At 40.9% G+C, this 17082-nt stretch overlaps 1 protein-coding gene across 1 annotated transcript in view; it reads right to left on the bottom strand.

The window, feature by feature from the left end:
* CFL2 (cofilin 2) overlaps positions 1-16513 on the bottom strand; it is a 31840-nt gene extending 15327 nt beyond the window's left edge. The window contains exon 1 of the mRNA XM_072115516.1: positions 16295-16513. Within this exon, the coding sequence (XP_071971617.1) occupies positions 16295-16297 (3 nt within the window). The 5' untranslated portion in view covers positions 16298-16513. The remainder of the gene's footprint in view (positions 1-16294) is intronic.
* Positions 16514-17082: the final 569 nt, after the last annotated feature.

Here is a 17082-nt window from a genome sequence, read left to right as displayed (position 1 = left end):
CCACCATTCAATAGTCATTTCTAGAAAGCTACATATCATAGTGTTATACTGTTCTCTGTCTAACTTTTTTACCTCAGGTTCTGACTATTCTCTGCTATTGTGATTTTGTACTGCATTTGTCCCCTTGCTTCCAACCGGGGTCTGCTGACTGCTCTTGTATTGTCTTGTCTTATGTTTTGCACTTTGGCGCAGGTTGGGAATGTCTCCTAGTTGTCCCTGACCACTAGGGTCTGCAAGGAAATCAAGTATGATTGATCAGTAGGCTGATCAGTGGGCTAGGTGCCTGAGCACACTGTGTTTGTCTACCTTTTTTGTCTTTTACCCATAAGTGCATTACAGTGAGGCCTAGTTTGTGTAAATACCTTTAAGTTCATAATGCTTTTTGATAATTGTTAATATAGTTTGTTGATGGATAATGTAAGAATTTTCCAATTCTGTATACACCCCTGAACTCTTCTTCTGGAGTGCTCTTATAGAAAGGTCCTGCATCAGAAGAAGTTACCTATACAACTGCCATAGAATTTCGATATAGGTAAACTAAAGCAGTGAGTAAAGACCTGTTTATGATTCCCAGCTGCGCTTTTCTGGGCTTCTGACTTTCACAGTACTCTGTCGCCCACATGTTTTATCTGGTTACTGTTTAGTTCCAGTTTTATTTTGGCTTCCTTGCACATCGACTTAATCTGCTGGCTTCTCGAGTCAATCAGCTGACGGCAAGTGTTATAATATATCATGTTTGTTTAGAATTGGCTGACATCCTAGCATACAATCCATAGTCTCCCTGCTGACCAGCATTGCCAAATGAGAATCCCACCACACTTCTAGCACATGGGCAAGATTAGAGAAGCTCATGTGACTTGTTGCTCTACTGTAGATGAAGCTAAATATTTCAATAGCTTCCCTATACTCTAAGCAAGCCATATTCAGTCTCTATCATGGATGCAGAATGGACATGCAATTATGTTGAGAATGTGGCTGTGAAGAAGACATGAACTACACATCCACAATGGGGCACATTTGCCAGTCCCTGTCGTGTTCCCCGATTCGGAATGTCCGACCGGAATGTAATGTGCCGCGATTCACTTAGATTGTGCGCCCGATTTCCTGCATGTGTCGCTTCCCCGCTGAGGTCCGCCGGAGTTCACCTTCTTCTTCCCGATGTATGTAAGTGCATGTCTTGTTACACAATTTTAAAGTTAAATCCCGCGCTTAGTTCAAATCCGTCGGATCGTCCGACAGCACACCCCACAATTTCTGTTGCAAGATAGTTGACGCGATTGCGCCAAAATCCAATCGCGTGCAACACAATCCCCTTTTAAATAGCTGCCCAATCCAGAAAATTTACAAAATCCGACGACCCTTAGTAAATAATCCCCAATGTGTCCGTGAGAAGTGACTGCTTGGGAGAGAGATATGTGGGAATGGGGTCACTTGTGCAGGTAGTGGGGCGAGCAAAGGAAAGGAGCCTTGAAACTTCATCCTCTGTGACCGGCTCATAGGAAGAGGGAGTGAACAGGGAACCAGAGGGAAGGGGATTAGTGGGGTGAGTGGCAAATGCAATCAATTGTATCCTTAAAGTAGGTGGCCAGATCTTCACCATCAAGGCTTGTGACGCTGGCTGCACCTTCGGTGTTAGTATGGAGTGAAGAGTATTAAAGAGCCATTTGGGTTTGTTAGAGAGAGAGTATATTAGATTAGCAAAATAGATCTGTTTAGCAAGATGAAGGGCAGAGTTATAGGTTTTGAGTATAAATTTTAAGTATAGATATCTGCAGATGTGCACAATTTTTTCTACAGCTGAACAACTGGTCTATTCTTGACTAACCCGTCATCTCTCAGCAAACTCCCTCCCTACAATCTGGTTTCCGCTCTATGCACTCCACTGAAACTGCCCTTACTAAAGTCTCCAATGATCTGCTCACTGCTAAATCCAAAGGTGACTATTCTCTCCTCATTCTTCTGGATCTTTGAGAACTTTGGATAGGAATTTGCAATCTTGAAATATGAAGAGGGAAGTTAACAAATAGAAATGAGGTGCAATCACAACAGTTTATTTCTGTATGCTTCATTTTGGTGTAAAGTAAGTAAGGATATGTTAAAGGGAACCTTTCATCAGATTTTTATATTTAAATCTAATGTGAGGTTCCAGTAACATATACAAGTTGATTTAATAATAAGGCTCCATCGCTAAAAATCACCAAAAGTTAAAGTTTAAAAATGTTTCCTCGCCAGCAAAGAACCCCCAAGTCCCATTCTAATGAATCGATTGGACAAGCATGTGCCCTGCAGCTCCATTTTATAGTATGGGATTGCTGGGATACATTTCCCATGATGGGTGAGGTTCCCAGCAGTTAGAAACAAACACTTAGTCCAGTGTTCTGACCCATTGGGGTCATTTACTAAGGAATTGCTATTTTTCGTCGGGTTTCCCGAATATTTCCGTTTTGCGCTGTCTTTCCCAGAATTGCCCCGGGTTTTTGGCGCACGCGACCAGATTGTGGCGCATCGGCGCCGGCATGCATGCGACAGAAATCTGGGGGTGTGGCCTTTGGAAGACCCGATAGATTCGGAAAAACTGCAGAATTTTTAAAAAAAGATGTGTCTCTCGACATGCACTTGCCTGCACCAGGAATAGGATAGTGAACTCCGGTGAACTCCGGCGGACTTCAGCGCAGCAGCGACACCTGGTGGACTTTGGGCGCACTACCTTAGTGAATTGCCGGAAGACCCGAATCCTCGACTGAGAACGCACCGCTGGATCGCGACAGGACCTGGTGAGTAAATGTGCCCCATTGTATCACTGTTAATACACTGTGCACAGAGGCAGTCCTGAGAGCCATAGGATTCTTCTTTAATGAGGTCAGAGATAACACAGATGGAAAGCCAAAGGGACCAACACGTTTCTGAATGTTCTCCCAGCAGTAAGACCCTAACTGATCAGATTGTTAATATTAACATACAACCCCTTAAAGGGAACCGGTCACAACATTTTCACAAATACAGCTAGTGATAGGTTCCCATAGAGCTTTATTAACTAAATATCACCCTTCTTTTAGCTAATAATTGTTTCCCTCACATCCTTATAAAATCAACTTTGTTATCATACCTGGTATGTCCTGCTTAGCAAAGTTCAGTGTCCCCGCCCCATGCCACATGCCCTCTTCAGCACTTCACATCATGTGACCTTGGTGATGTCATCTAAGCTCCTTTACTCTATAACATTTGTAAAATCTACCCCATGTATGTAGCTGATCAATAAGTGTAAAAGAGAAATGTTCAACGGCTCACGTCCATCCTACAGGACATCGTGCTCTGGAATGTGTCTGGAGCCCAACGTTTAAACACTTGTACCATGTAAAATGTAGTTCCCTCCAGCACTAGATGTCTTCTGCTTCAAGTCTTTATTTTCTTGCAGTCAAAAAATTACATGGTAAAAACAGATATCAAATATAGCATCACCGTATGTATCAGCAGGATACAAGCCTTGTATCCTGCTGATACACATGGTGATGCTATATTTGATATCTGTTTTTGCCGTGTAATGTTTGGACTATAAGAAAATAAAGACTTGAAGCAAAAGACATCTACTGCCGGAGTGAACCACATCGAGGCATGCTGTCATTTCATGCGATCAGATATATACATGGGTAGACTTTGCAAATGTTAGTGGGTAAAGGATCTTAGATGACATGGCATGCTGAATGGCGAAAAGGAGGCATCTGGGATGGAAAGAAGCTACCCCCTCCAACTCCTACTACATCTAGCTGTATGCCAGGTAAGATAACAAAGTTGATTTTATGGGGATAGCTAAAAAAAAGGGTGTCATGAGCACCTGTCACTAGCTGTATTTGTAAAAACTCAGACTAGACTTCCTCCTTTGTTTAAACAGTATTTGTCTAAACATAAGCTCAGAATCGATCTACTGATCCATTCATAAAGACCCTCAGTGTTAGATTCCTTTATACATACATTCCTGTATATATAGGGCATAAAAAGTCCTCTAGGCCATGTAATGCTTCCCTGGGTAAAGGTATGAGTTCTCTTACCAAAAAAAAGAAACATGTTCCACTAACAGAACCTTCCTATAAGTTAATTGATTTTCTATTCTGGTTTCTGCCTAAAATTCAGTTTATTTGTCGGTTTTCCTGATGAGCCTATAAGAAATGAAGAAGTTTGGGATAAAAATGAAATGGGTGGGGAAAATAGTTCTTAGAGTAATGTCCATCGTTAGTACAAGACAGCAAGTTAACATCTCCAGTGTGTAATGTCTCCATGTGATAGCAGCAGGCAGAGATGAATTCCAACAGAAACTTCTTTTATTATAACATGTGCAGTCAGACATCCATCATTTCTTCTCCTAGCTCACAGCAAACCACACCCCTTAACTTCCTGTTACATGTTCTCATTTCTAAAAGAGACATGTATGCTTGCTGTATGTTACATCACCCCCCTTTTTTTTAAATGAATAATAATCAAAATAATGAAACAACATAAGTTAAAACTGCTAACGGAAAAAACAACTGGATCTTGAATGTTGCAATTTAACAGTCATTAATGGTCCATTTCTAGATAAGCAGAATATAAACCCCAAATTACACCTCCTCAATAAGTCTAGATGGGGCTCTTCTTTCTCTCACTGGATAGCGTCTTGGTTGTTGAAGAACACTGTTATCTGAAGAGCTGGCTATGTCCTGTTGAGAACTGTCACTCTCAGTAACTTCTATGTGGGTCTGAGAGGCTTCACCAGCATCATTTTCTGGTAATCCATTGTCAGGTAATCTATTTTCTGGTAACACTTTGAAGTGTGAGGCGTTCCGGGTAATAGAATGTCCATCTCGCTCAGCTGTGACCATACTTCCTTTCTTGGCTGTTACATGGTATTCTGCTGGGTCATACGTTGGACAGGTCTTGTTATTCTGTTTGTGACGTACAACCACTTTGTCACCCCTCTTTATAAAAGATGGCTGAGCATGACGGCTCTTGTCTGCATACTGTTGCATTTTCTGCTTGTTGTTAAAATCTGCGGGTCTCACAGTAGAATCATCAGGAATGACGTGACTGGTAACATCAGGAATACGGATACGAGGGGTTCTGTTGAATAGTAGGTGGGCAGGAGCAGCATTAGTAGTTGAATGAGGTGTACTCCTATAGTTGCGTAGAAATCTGTAGAGCGCCTGTTTCAGTGGTATGTGCTCCAAGTAAGAGGCTTTAACTCTCTTCCCTAAAGTGCGCATGAATCTTTCCACCATTCCATTTGCTTGTGGCCAGCACGGTGTTATCTTTCTGTGTGTGAACCCCAGATATTCAGAGAACTGTACAAATGTATGGCCATTAAATGGAGGTCCATTATCTGTTTTGACTACTCTGGGAATACCATATGCTGAGAAAATGTTGTCCAACTCTGGAATTACACTGTTTGCTGAAGTCGAAGAAATAAATGCAATTGCAGGGTATCTTGAATATTCATCAATTGCTACCAGAATGTATTGCCCATTAGGCAGTGGGCCATAGATATCAACTGCTATTTCTTCCCAGACAGCTGTAGGTAAAGGAGACATTTGTAAGGGCTCAGGTTTTGATGAATGAGTCACCAGCTGACATGTGGAGCAATGCTTTATCATGTCTTCTACCAGCTGATCCATGTTTGGGAACCACACTTTTTCACGTAGAAGTTTCTTTGTGCCAACTATTCCCAGGTGTCCTTCATGAGCAATCTGTATTACGGAGCGACGCAATGTTTTGGGAACAACCAGTTTGGTGCCTCTAAGAATAAGGTGCGCCTCTGTGACTGACAGTTCTGCTCTCACACATGAGAAGGATTTGAGCTCCTTGAGACTTATTTCAGGGTCTGGAAATTTTGCTCTCTGAATCTCATGCCATTTGCCATTCTGAATAATGTGTATCAAGGCACAGAGTGTCTTGTCATGTGCGGTTGCTGTCACAAACTGATCAGCTGAAAGGGCCTTAGGAATTGTATGAGCAGTAACAAAATTGATATATTCTTCAGTTGACCACTGAGTAGTTTGATCCACTTCTGTAGGATGCCTTGAAATGTAGTCGGCTGGATTGCTGTATTTGCCAGGTTTGTGAATAATTTTGTAATTATATCCTTGAAGTCGTAGACCCCATCGTTCAATTCTAGCTGGCATCTTGGCTCTTGGGTTTCCAAAGATAGTTAGGAGAGCCTGGTGGTCTGTGACAATGGTAAAAGGAGCTCCATACAGAAACAGATGAAAATGCTCACATCCCCAGACGACAGCTAAACTCTCTTTTTCAGGCTGAGAGTATTTTCTTTCTGTATTTGTTAACCCTTAACTGGCATATGAAATTATACTTGGATCTGAACTGTTGGGTTTGTATTGTGCTAGAATAGCTCCCAGTCCCACTGGACTCGCATCCACAATCAGTTCAGTGCGTAAAGCTGGATCAAAATAGCACATTGTTGTAGTTGAACACAGTTCATTTTTAATAGTCTCAAACGAGGTTTGACATTCTGGAGACCACTTGAATTCACAACCTTGTTTGGTGAGGTCTCTTAGTGGCGCGCTAATTGTTGAGAAATTTTGAATGTATCTAGCACAGTAGCTGGACATCCCAAGGAAGGAACGAACTTCACTGACATTCTCAGGAACAGAGGCCATTTTTATTGCCTCTACCTTTTTAGGATCGGGCTGTATTCCCGCAGCAGAAAAAATATGACCATAAAACTCTAGAGAAGTTTTGTTAAATTCACATTTCTCTTTGTTTAATGTGAGTCCATGAGCTGATAAGCACTCAAAAACAGCATGTAATGCACGATTGTGTTCCTTCTGGGTTTTTCCAAATACCATTATGTCATCACTATAATTGAAAGCATTGGGAATGTGCTGGATTACAACTCGAATGGCATCTTGGAAAATTTCTGCTGCAGCACAGACTCCAAAGGTTAAGCGCTTGTACCTTCTTAGGCCCAAATGTGTTGAAAATGTTGTCAAATATCTTGACTCTGGGCTCAGTTCCAGCTGATGGTAGCCTTTATTGAGGTCTAGTTTTGAAAAAATAGCTGCTCCATTTAGTAGATGAATGATGTCATTCATTGTTGGAGAGATATGTCTTTCTCTCTGAATAGCAACATTTGGAAGGCGCATATCAACACAAATTCTTACCTTGTCAGAATCCTTTGGTTTTGGAACCACCACAATAAGAGAAACCCATGGGGTAGGACCAGTGACTGTTTCAACAATATCCTGATCCTCTAAGGATTGAAGCTCTTCTTCCACCTTTTTTCTTAGGTGAAAAGGAATGCGTCTATGAGCTTGTGCAACTGGACGGACACTTTCATCCACATGAAGGTGCACTTGAAAATCTTTCAATTTTCCCAATCCACTAAATAGGGAAGAGAATTCATTAAGCATAGTTTGATTTTCCTTGTCAGCTGGATCAGTTATTGTGTGAATGATCTGAATGAGACCAAGATTCATAGCTGTATGGTAGCTAAGAAGACAACCTCCAGAGCCTTGTAGGATGTAGAAGCTTGTTTTCTGTATTTTGTCTTTGTAATTGATTTCAGCATCAAATGTTCCCACAGTAGGTAGCGGAATCTGAGATCCATATGGGAAGATTTTTGTGTTAACAGTCCTAAGCACTGGTTTTGTCCTCATCTGTTCATATGTATTGTTGTCCATGATGTTCACAGATGCTCCAGTATCAATTGTAAATGTAATATCAGTACTGAAAACAGTGATTATTACACTCAGAGACTGCAGTGGTTTGGGTGCAGAGGTAATAAAGACATAGTCATTGGTTGTGGCGGATGTCTCCTCTTCATCCTGGTGTAATACTTGTACATTGGCCTGTTTTGATGGATTTGGAGGGGGCTTGGCAAGTGCTGATTTGCATACAGATGCATAATGGTTCTCTTTACCACATTTGCTGCATGTTTGCCCTAATGCTGGACATTTATTTATGTGTGGAAAGTCTTTTCCACATCTGTAACATTTCTTTTGTTTCTGAGTTCTGTTGTCTGCTGTAGCTTTAAATTGGAGACGTCGCCTTTTTCCATTGTAGTGGCCTGATGATCTGCTATTTCTATGGCACGGGCCATTTTGAGAAAATCATGTAGAGAGTAGTCTTGCTGCAAGGCTTTGCGTCTTATTGTAGAAGATGTGCAAGAAACAATTACTTGTGTTAAAATTTCATCATCATTATCAGCAAAAGCACAGCCTTGAGCTAATTCCCTTAACCTTGTCACATAGGCATCCATGGATTCTTCTGGAAGCTGCTTGGCAATCCTAAACTTGTATCTCTCATATCTGATGTTTTGTTTAGGGTTGAAGTAATCTGTCAGAGCTTTGCAGCAGTTGCTGTAGGTGTCAGTGTCTGCAGCAGGTAGTGTGCAGTATATGTCATACACTTCTGAGCCTGCATGGTGCAACAGTAAAGCTCTTTTCCTTTTATCATCTTTGATGTCTATGGCTTCCAGAAAGTTCTCAAATCTGCTTATCCATTTTCTCCAGTTGTGAGCTAGGTTGTTGGTATCAGTAGTATCAAATTTGGGGAACACATGTAGCTGATAGCCATCTGCCATCTTAGCTCTGCTCAGTAGAGTAGTGCAGGAGGTAGCTGTGCTGTAGTGTCAGGGAGGCAGATCTTCTATCTGTGTCTGTAGGTGTTTATCTCACACACCTTGGCATTGAGCACATGTAGAATGCAGTCAGTACTCACTGCAGCAGGACACCCATCCCATCCTCGTCGCCAGTTGTAATGTCTCCATGTGATAGCAGCAGGCAGAGATGAATTCCAACAGAAACTTCTTTTATTATAACATGTGCAGTCAGACATCCATCATTTCTTCTCCTAGCTCACAGCAAACCACACCCCTTAACTTCCTGTTACATGTTCTCATTTCTAAAAGAGACATGTATGCTTGCTGTATGTTACACAGTGATTGCTACAATTTTGGTCAAAGTGATTGTCATATAAATTACTTTACAATTTGTGATGCGGATTTAGTTGCCTTTCCATGAAATAAAAATTACATTTCTGTTACTGCATCAGATTGTTTCCTGTTTGGTAGATGACATTTTCAGAATGACTGCCTCAAGGACTTAGGAATGATTTCATTCTCTATATCTGGATGGATTATCCTTTAGTAATTTAGAACATAATGAAACCATTAGTCATAGTACAGTTATACCACAATTATTATTAAAAAACTTTCCAGGACTTAAACACTGATGGTGAGGCCGACCAGGTAGGCAGACTTGGTGTCTACTTGGCTAGAAGGGGCAAAGGACCTGCAGTGACCTCCTGGCTAATGACCGTCAATATGCACATGCATCTCGATTTTAGTCTACAGTAAATGTACATTCATAATGTGAACATCTCCTACCAACCTCCCACCACCATATATCTCTAGTATCACTAAATCTGCATAGATGTAGCTGCCAGTGTGGATGAGATGCCAATAGGATGGATGAAAGAATACTGCCAACAGTGAGGAAGGTATTAAATGTTAGCACCAGAAGGTTTGGGGTGACCTGAATGTTGATGTTACTGCCAATGAGTAATAAGGGTGAAAATGTTAGAGTTATAAGTAGGGAAAGTATGGTTCCAGTAAACAGGGGTGAGATATGGAAAAATTTTGCAGTACAGTGCTACTGGTTTAGCTCTTCTGGGGAGATATTCAGTTCTGCACGGTTCTGTTTTGCACTTCTGGGGTGGGTACTTTTGGGTTGCATTTTGGTGTATATTAGTTATCGCCAAGAAGATATTTAGTGCAGCATTGTACAAATAAGCACTTCTGGGGAGGTATTCAGTGCTGCTAGAGAGGTATTCAGTGCTGCTTGGGGGGTATACAGTGTTGCTGGAGAGGTATTCAGTACTACTGGAATGCAGTCAGTAATGCTGGACAGGCAGTTAGTGCTGCTGGAGATGTAGTCAGTGCTGCTGGAGATGTACTCAGTGCTGCTGGAGAGGTAGTCAGTGCTGCTGAGAGAGCTGGTCCCTACTGCTGGAGAGGTAGTCAGTGCTGCTGGAGAAGTAGTCAGTGCTGCTGGATAGGTAGACAGTGTTACTGGAGAGGTAGTCAGTGCTGCTGGAAATGTAGTCAGTGCTGTTAGGGAAGTATTCAGTACTCCTGGAGAGGTAGTCAGTGCTGCTGGAGAGGTAGTCAGTGCTGCTGCAGAGGTGGTCAGTGCTGCTAGGGAGGTATTCAGTACTGCTGAGAAAACGAGTCACTACTGATGGGTAGGTAGTCCTTTCTTCCGGGAGAGGTAGTCAGTACTGCTGGAGAAGTAGTCAGTGTTACTGGAGAGGTAGTAATTGCTGCTGGGAAGGTATTCTGTGCTGCTGGGGTGGTCCATTATGTTGCACTATGGCATTTGGTGCTCTGTAGTATTATTAGTTCACTATCAAAGCTCATGTATAGCAGAGTATAACAGAGTATTTCTGTACTTGAACTTGAAAGAATATCATCTTACATGAAGGAGTTACATTGTGAGTAATTCCTTCATAAACATCACTTCTCCTTGGGTCTCTTAGGCAGTTCCAGGGAGTAGTAGGAGGAACATATGTACATATGCTCATATAGCCACATAAGCTAATGTGAAATATACACAGGTAACACACAGATAAAGGGTATCTCAAAATGTACTGCACATACTACAAAAAATGTAACTAATATATATTTGGAATTTGCGTTGTTTAGGTTACAACTAGATGCCATGACTCTGCTGCTGAATGTTGGTCTTGGAAGTTCAAAAAGCGGTCTTTGTACAAGACACTGCTGCAAAAGAAACTCAGGAAATTCCTGTAGGAATTACAACAGGTCTTCTATAACTATCCACTAGCAACTAACCAGCTGCAATTACATCCCATGACTTACTGCTTAGTCTTGTTTGGGGGAAGGGGGGTCAGAGGTGACAGTGTGGCTTGCTGCAAACCAAAAAAGTTCTATATCTGGGGTCAAGAACGTTTGATTTTTAAAGTTGTTTAACATTTTCCTGCAGACTTCCATTTTTGGAAAAAAAAGATGTTAGCATATACATAGGGGCCGCACGGTACAGTTTACATATAGAATGAACCAGCTTAATTAAAAAATTTAAACGAACTCTTTATTTATATAGCGCAGACAGATAACGCAGCGCTGCACGGAGCTTGCCAAATCCCTGTCCCTGTACACATGGGGCTCACAATATAAGCAACCTACCAGTATGTTTTGAAGTGTGGGAGGAAACTGAAGGACCAGGAAATTTTTAAAAATTTTATTTCCATTTTTGAAAAGATAAACATGAGTGTGTACATGGAATCATCTTGCATTCAATGGTGGAGATTCATTATGCCTTCTCTGCCAGTTTTTAAGCTGAGAAGTCACATAAATCGGGTGTAAGCCCTGACGGAGTTACAATAGTCAGAAAACTCTGCAAAAAACTCTGCCAAATCTGACCTGGTGTTAGATCAGATTTTACGCCTGATCTACTAAGAGGCCAGAGCATCCTAGTAGATACAGTTACGCACTGAAGTGCCGGCTGGGAAGATTTTGAGTCTTGTGTTCAAAACCCACAGTGTGTCTTTCCTCTGTTCACGTGAGCCTGTTACCTGCCTATTTTGTTTGCATCTATATCTATATCTGTTTACATCTCCTTTACATGCCCTAACTACTAATTCATTATTAGACAACTAATTAACAAACTATTAGAAAACTGCAAACTATTAGCACCAACGTATTCTACTGCACTGTACAGAGTTTGTCATCTTTCCTAGAAGGGATCATATTCTAAATTCCCAGTATGTTTGTAGAATGTTGGAGGAAACTGGAGAATCCATGGTAGATCCGCAGAGCATGAACACCAATGGTGTTGCAATCGTCAGGCGTGAACCCCAGCTGCACAGGAACATCATAGTTACTGGGCCACATATTATTAGTCACTATTATGCTTACCATTTTAGATTGTGACTATACAGTCCAGTGGGTAATTAACCAGAAAATAGGTAAAAAAAAGGGACTTGATACGAAAATTATATTGGAAATTAGTATAACTTTACATTTTACAATAAATAATATTATATTATTATTTGTTTACCGATATTGCTATTATTTCCATTATACAAACGATAATATTTATTGGCTTTAAATCTACTAAATTTATTGTGTTAAATATAATTGTATATACTTGTTACCTGATGAGGGGTCTAGTCTGGACCCGAAATGCGTTGCCCACAAGCGAATTTGAGAAGCTTGCTCCATGTGCTGACAGGATTTCCCGGACTGAACCTTGTATCACTGGACTGAACTTAGCATGTCTGTTCTGTGATTCAAGGTTTGGTCCGGGAAATCCCACCAGTAGGCCTGACATCATGGTATATGCAACAACACAGTGCGGGGACCGAAGACGGAGCCGAAGCTGAAGACAGAAGAGGACCTGCTGGGGGAGTCGGAAAGGTAAGTTTTTGTTTTTTTAAGGCTGGGCAGGTGGCTGCTGGCTATATACAAAGGGGCTGCTGGCTATATGCTAGGGTCAGGGGGTTGGTTATATACTAGGGGGCTGCTGGCTATATACTGGGAGCAGGGGACTACTGGCTATATATAATAGGGGGTAGGAGCTGTTTATATAATATGGGGCAGGGGCTGGCTATATACTGGGAGGCAGCTGGCTATATACAAGGGGGCTGTTCAAGTATATACAGTATATCACCGAAAAAACACTTAGTTATGTTACACTTCCAAGGAGGTTACTCAAAAAAAGATAAAACACAATGGAAAAACAGATACCATATTTGCTTGTTGTCTGGGTATCTGTGAGGATGACTTGCAGTGGGGAAATCTCTGTCCCTCGGCTATAGATAGAATCCTATATTTACTTGTAGGTCGCGTTAACATAGGACAACTTTCTGGTAGTATTTCTACAGCGGTAGGAGGTATGTGGCTACTTTGACCACATGTCAGTCATCATTCCCACACTACATTACACAACTAAGCAGTCACAATAATTTAAATATACCTAATGGCAAGTTAATATGCAGGATTTTGGACAAAATTCCTCTCCTATTGAAAGAAATGGGAGGCTGCAGAGTCTCTTTTACGCTACCAGAACTCACAAAAGACAGGAACGGATACAAAAGTGGATAGCTATCAGGTTTTACCTATCCTTGGCTCAAAAAAAAATGCATAAAAACTAACACAGGTTTTATCCTTTATTCACATGTTGTATCAATTTTTTATCTGCAACAAAAGGGTCTATTTTTCAGTATGCCATTTCAGTGGTATGTGATTTGCCCTCCACGCCAAACATTTTAATTTCAACGTTTATAGAATCGAAACGAGGTTCATTTTGGTCCAACTACTAAAAGGTTACATAACTACACAAATGCACTTTACGGAACATCTCCTGGCTAGGGTTATGAAAAACAGAACCCACATATGTGGTATCAAAATGGTCTCCAATAAAAAGTCCACCGAAATGATTGGTGTGTAAATGAGGCCTTAGAGTCAGCTCCCACAGCATGGCGGACACAGACAGTAGAGGGCTTCTTTGCCAGTATAGTATAGAGGCCTATTGTTATTCATACTATATCTTAGGGCACCATCCCTATGTCTTCTTCACAAACTTTTAGTATGTTAACTTCATCAACTCAGGCAATTACATAGAATCTAATAGAACTAAGGAGGTGGATTAAAGGACAACTGGGCTATTGGGCCCCTGGGCACACGCTGTACAAATGGTCCGTCCCTCATACAAAGGTTTTAGTGCCAGGTATTTACATATAGATATGAAGGTTAGTACATAGCACAATAGTGGTATATATTCACTATGCTACTACATTTTATTATCACAGAAAACATGGATAAAAAAATAAGTAAGAAAACATAATATAGAAGTGTCTGAGAGCAGAACTGTTCTAGTTGCCCATGGTAAACAATCAGAGCTCAGCTTTCATATTCCCACAGCTGTTTATAAAATGAAAGCTGAGCTCTGATTGGTTTCCATGGGCAACTAAAACAGTTTTACCTCAGACATTTCTGAGAAATCTCTCCAAACATAAAATCAATGGGGGAGATGTATTAGAGCTGTCTGAGGTAAAACTATTTTAGTTGCCCATGGAAACCAATCAGAGCTCAGCTTTAATTTTGTAAATAGCTGTGGAAAAGTAAAAGCTGAGCTCTGACTGGTTGTTATTGGCAACTAAAATAGTTTTACCTCAGACAGCTCTGATACATCTCCCCCATTGATTTTATGTTTGTAGAGATTTCTCAGAAATGTCTGAGGTAAAACTGTTTTAGTTGCCCATGGAAACCAATCAGAGCTCAGCTTTCATTTTATAAACAGCTGTGGGAATATGAAAGCTGAGCTCTGATTGTTTACCATGGGCAACTAAAACAGGTCTGCTCTCAGCCACTTCTGATAAATCTAACCCATTAATATAGGTGTGATTAAGGGAGTGCAGTATAATATAAAATGGGTTGCAATTTTATTCCAACCCCTTGAACCTTTCTTTATATTTTAATGTTACAAATTCAAATGTTCAGGTATTTTTGAAGAGTACAGAAAATAATACATGCTTTTGTAAATTAAAAAACTGAAAAGGATGGTATGCATATGTATTCAGCCCATCCTGTATACAGATTTCCCTAAAATACCTCCAGTGTGTCCAATTGATTTTAGAAGTCACTTTGTTAGTAACTAGAGCACATCTGTATGTGATTTATTCTCAGTATAACTGCAAGGGTTTTGTGATGGGCTTAGAAGTTTGTTATAGAACATAACTGAACAAACAGCATCATGAAAACCAAGGAGCGCACCATACAGCTCAGAGATAAATATGAATAATAGCCTAAGCTCTGAACATCTCACATCACATCTACTAGGGTGGCACGGTGGCTGAGTGGGTATCACTTCTGCCTTGCAGCGCCGGGGTTCCTGGGTTTGAATCCCACCCAGGTCAACATCTGCTAAGAGTTTGTATGTTCTTTCCGTGTTTGCGTGGGTTTCCTCCGGGTACTCCGGTTTCTTCCCACACTCCAAAAACATACTGGTAGGTTGTTTAGATTGTGACCCCCATGGGGACAGGGACCAATTTGACATGCTTTGTGCAGCGCTGCGTAATCTGTGTGCGCTATATAAATAAAGAATTATAATAGTAACCTACCAAGACATGGCCACCCACCTAAACTGACAGCCCAGACAATGAAAAACAGCAGAGGTCCAGGGTCTGTAAGCTGATGCAAAAGACTTGAGACTAGGATATAGAATCACCTTCCAGCAGTACAATAACCCTCATACAGTCAAAGCTACAATGGAATAGGTTTACATCAAATCATTTCCATGTATGAGCAATGGCCCAGTCTAAGTCCAGACATAAATCCCAATGAGAATCTCTGGCTTGACATGAAAACTTCACAAATGTTCACAAATGTTCTCTGACGGACCTAGACTTATACTACAAAGAAGAATGGGCAACAATTCCAGCCACTAGATGTGCAAATCCGGTACAGACATAACCCAACAGCTAAAGGTGGTCCAACAACATATTGATACTTTTCTGTTATGCCAAAGTACATATCAATTTTTTTTACACTTCACAAATACTTAGTGTTGTTCTATCACGTAAAATAGGAATAAAATTTAATTTTTAGTATGTAGCTGTAACATTTTAAAATTATGGAAAAGTTATGGGGTTTTGAAGACTTTTGTAACTCCCTGTATCTGCCTAAATAAATATAATATGTGACTCCATTACACATAAATGTCAGAGAGGGAGAGAGAGGATGTTCAGTTCCTTTCTCCGCTCCCAGTGTCTACGCCACCTGTCAAACAATAACTATGGTAAGGATTATTCTCCATTACTTGACCTTTTAAGGCGTTCTCACATATGCTGTAGTCATTGTGAGAGTTATGCTCCTACAGCCGGCCGCTTTATACAATATCCGGCTACCCAATTAATCAGAAAATGTTAGCACGTACATTCAGTCATTACTACATCATGAACTCATATAAAATCTAAAAAGTTTTATCTAACTTCTTTAAATGTAACTTATGTGGGGGGGGGACCTGGAAAATGTCACCTTATCCAAGATACACGCAATAGAAAGTGAAGTTATATGGGGTCTACATGTATATTATATATACTATGTACACATTTCAAAGATACATTTTACATCACATCCACATATAGAATGTATCTATAAATGGAGGGAAAGTTACTTTTGGCCGGTCATGAAGATATTTAAAACTTTTGATAATTTAAGAATGAAGATGAGCACAGACTAGAAGAAATGTAAGAATTAGAGTCAAACAGAGATTGCTGATTTGCTTACCATGCTGGGCTTTGTGTAAGGGGAGCTCTATGTATCCGGGGGCTTGGGACTTTTTCCAAACTTGTCAAGAACTCCAGTAAATGATGTGGAGGGCAGCGTGTCCTGGTAAAGAAGAGACGACCAGGAAAGGAGAAGCTGAAGTGAAAAGTGGAGAGTCACAATGTAAGGACAGGCTAAGGGAAGAGCGAGAAAGGCAAAGAGAGGGTAGTCTGATGAAGACAAGTGTAATATAGTTTGGAGGAGGGTGGGTCATTGGAGAAGGCAGGCAGCCAGTCACTCAATGCCCTGCTCATACTCATAGCACACATGCTGTACTGACAGCTGCACTGTGCCTAGGTCATCTACACCAAGGAGCACTTAACTCTTTATGGGCTGGTTATAGTTGAAGTTGTCTGGTCCTTTAGTTGCTGAAATCCTACTATTCAACATCTTGCATTGTATCCCAGGGATTGTACATGGGAAGCTACATCCAGGTGCCCATAAATATTACAGTAAAGATACTGTTTTTAGCAAGGCCTCTCTAATCTGTTCTGACAGATGTCATTGAATTACTCCCATCTCCCTACTCATGCTAAGATGAACTGTGTATGAAAGGTCGCACAAGTAGCTATTGACTGAAATGATTGATTATGAACTTAAAAAGGTATAGATAAAAAAAATGTGGGGGTAGTTTCAGGGAAACTGTCCTGTCTGCTCTTTGGGTTCTTACTGATTGCAAAAACAGGAATCCCCCCCATGTGAGAGGAGTGGTTGGATCTCCACCGATCATACAACTATATGATCCTAGA

The sequence above is a fragment of the Engystomops pustulosus genome, chromosome 7 (genome assembly GCF_040894005.1).
Source record: "Engystomops pustulosus chromosome 7, aEngPut4.maternal, whole genome shotgun sequence".
In the NCBI taxonomy this organism is placed as follows: domain Eukaryota; kingdom Metazoa; phylum Chordata; class Amphibia; order Anura; family Leptodactylidae; genus Engystomops; species Engystomops pustulosus.
This window is presented reverse-complemented; position numbering and strand designations above follow the sequence as displayed.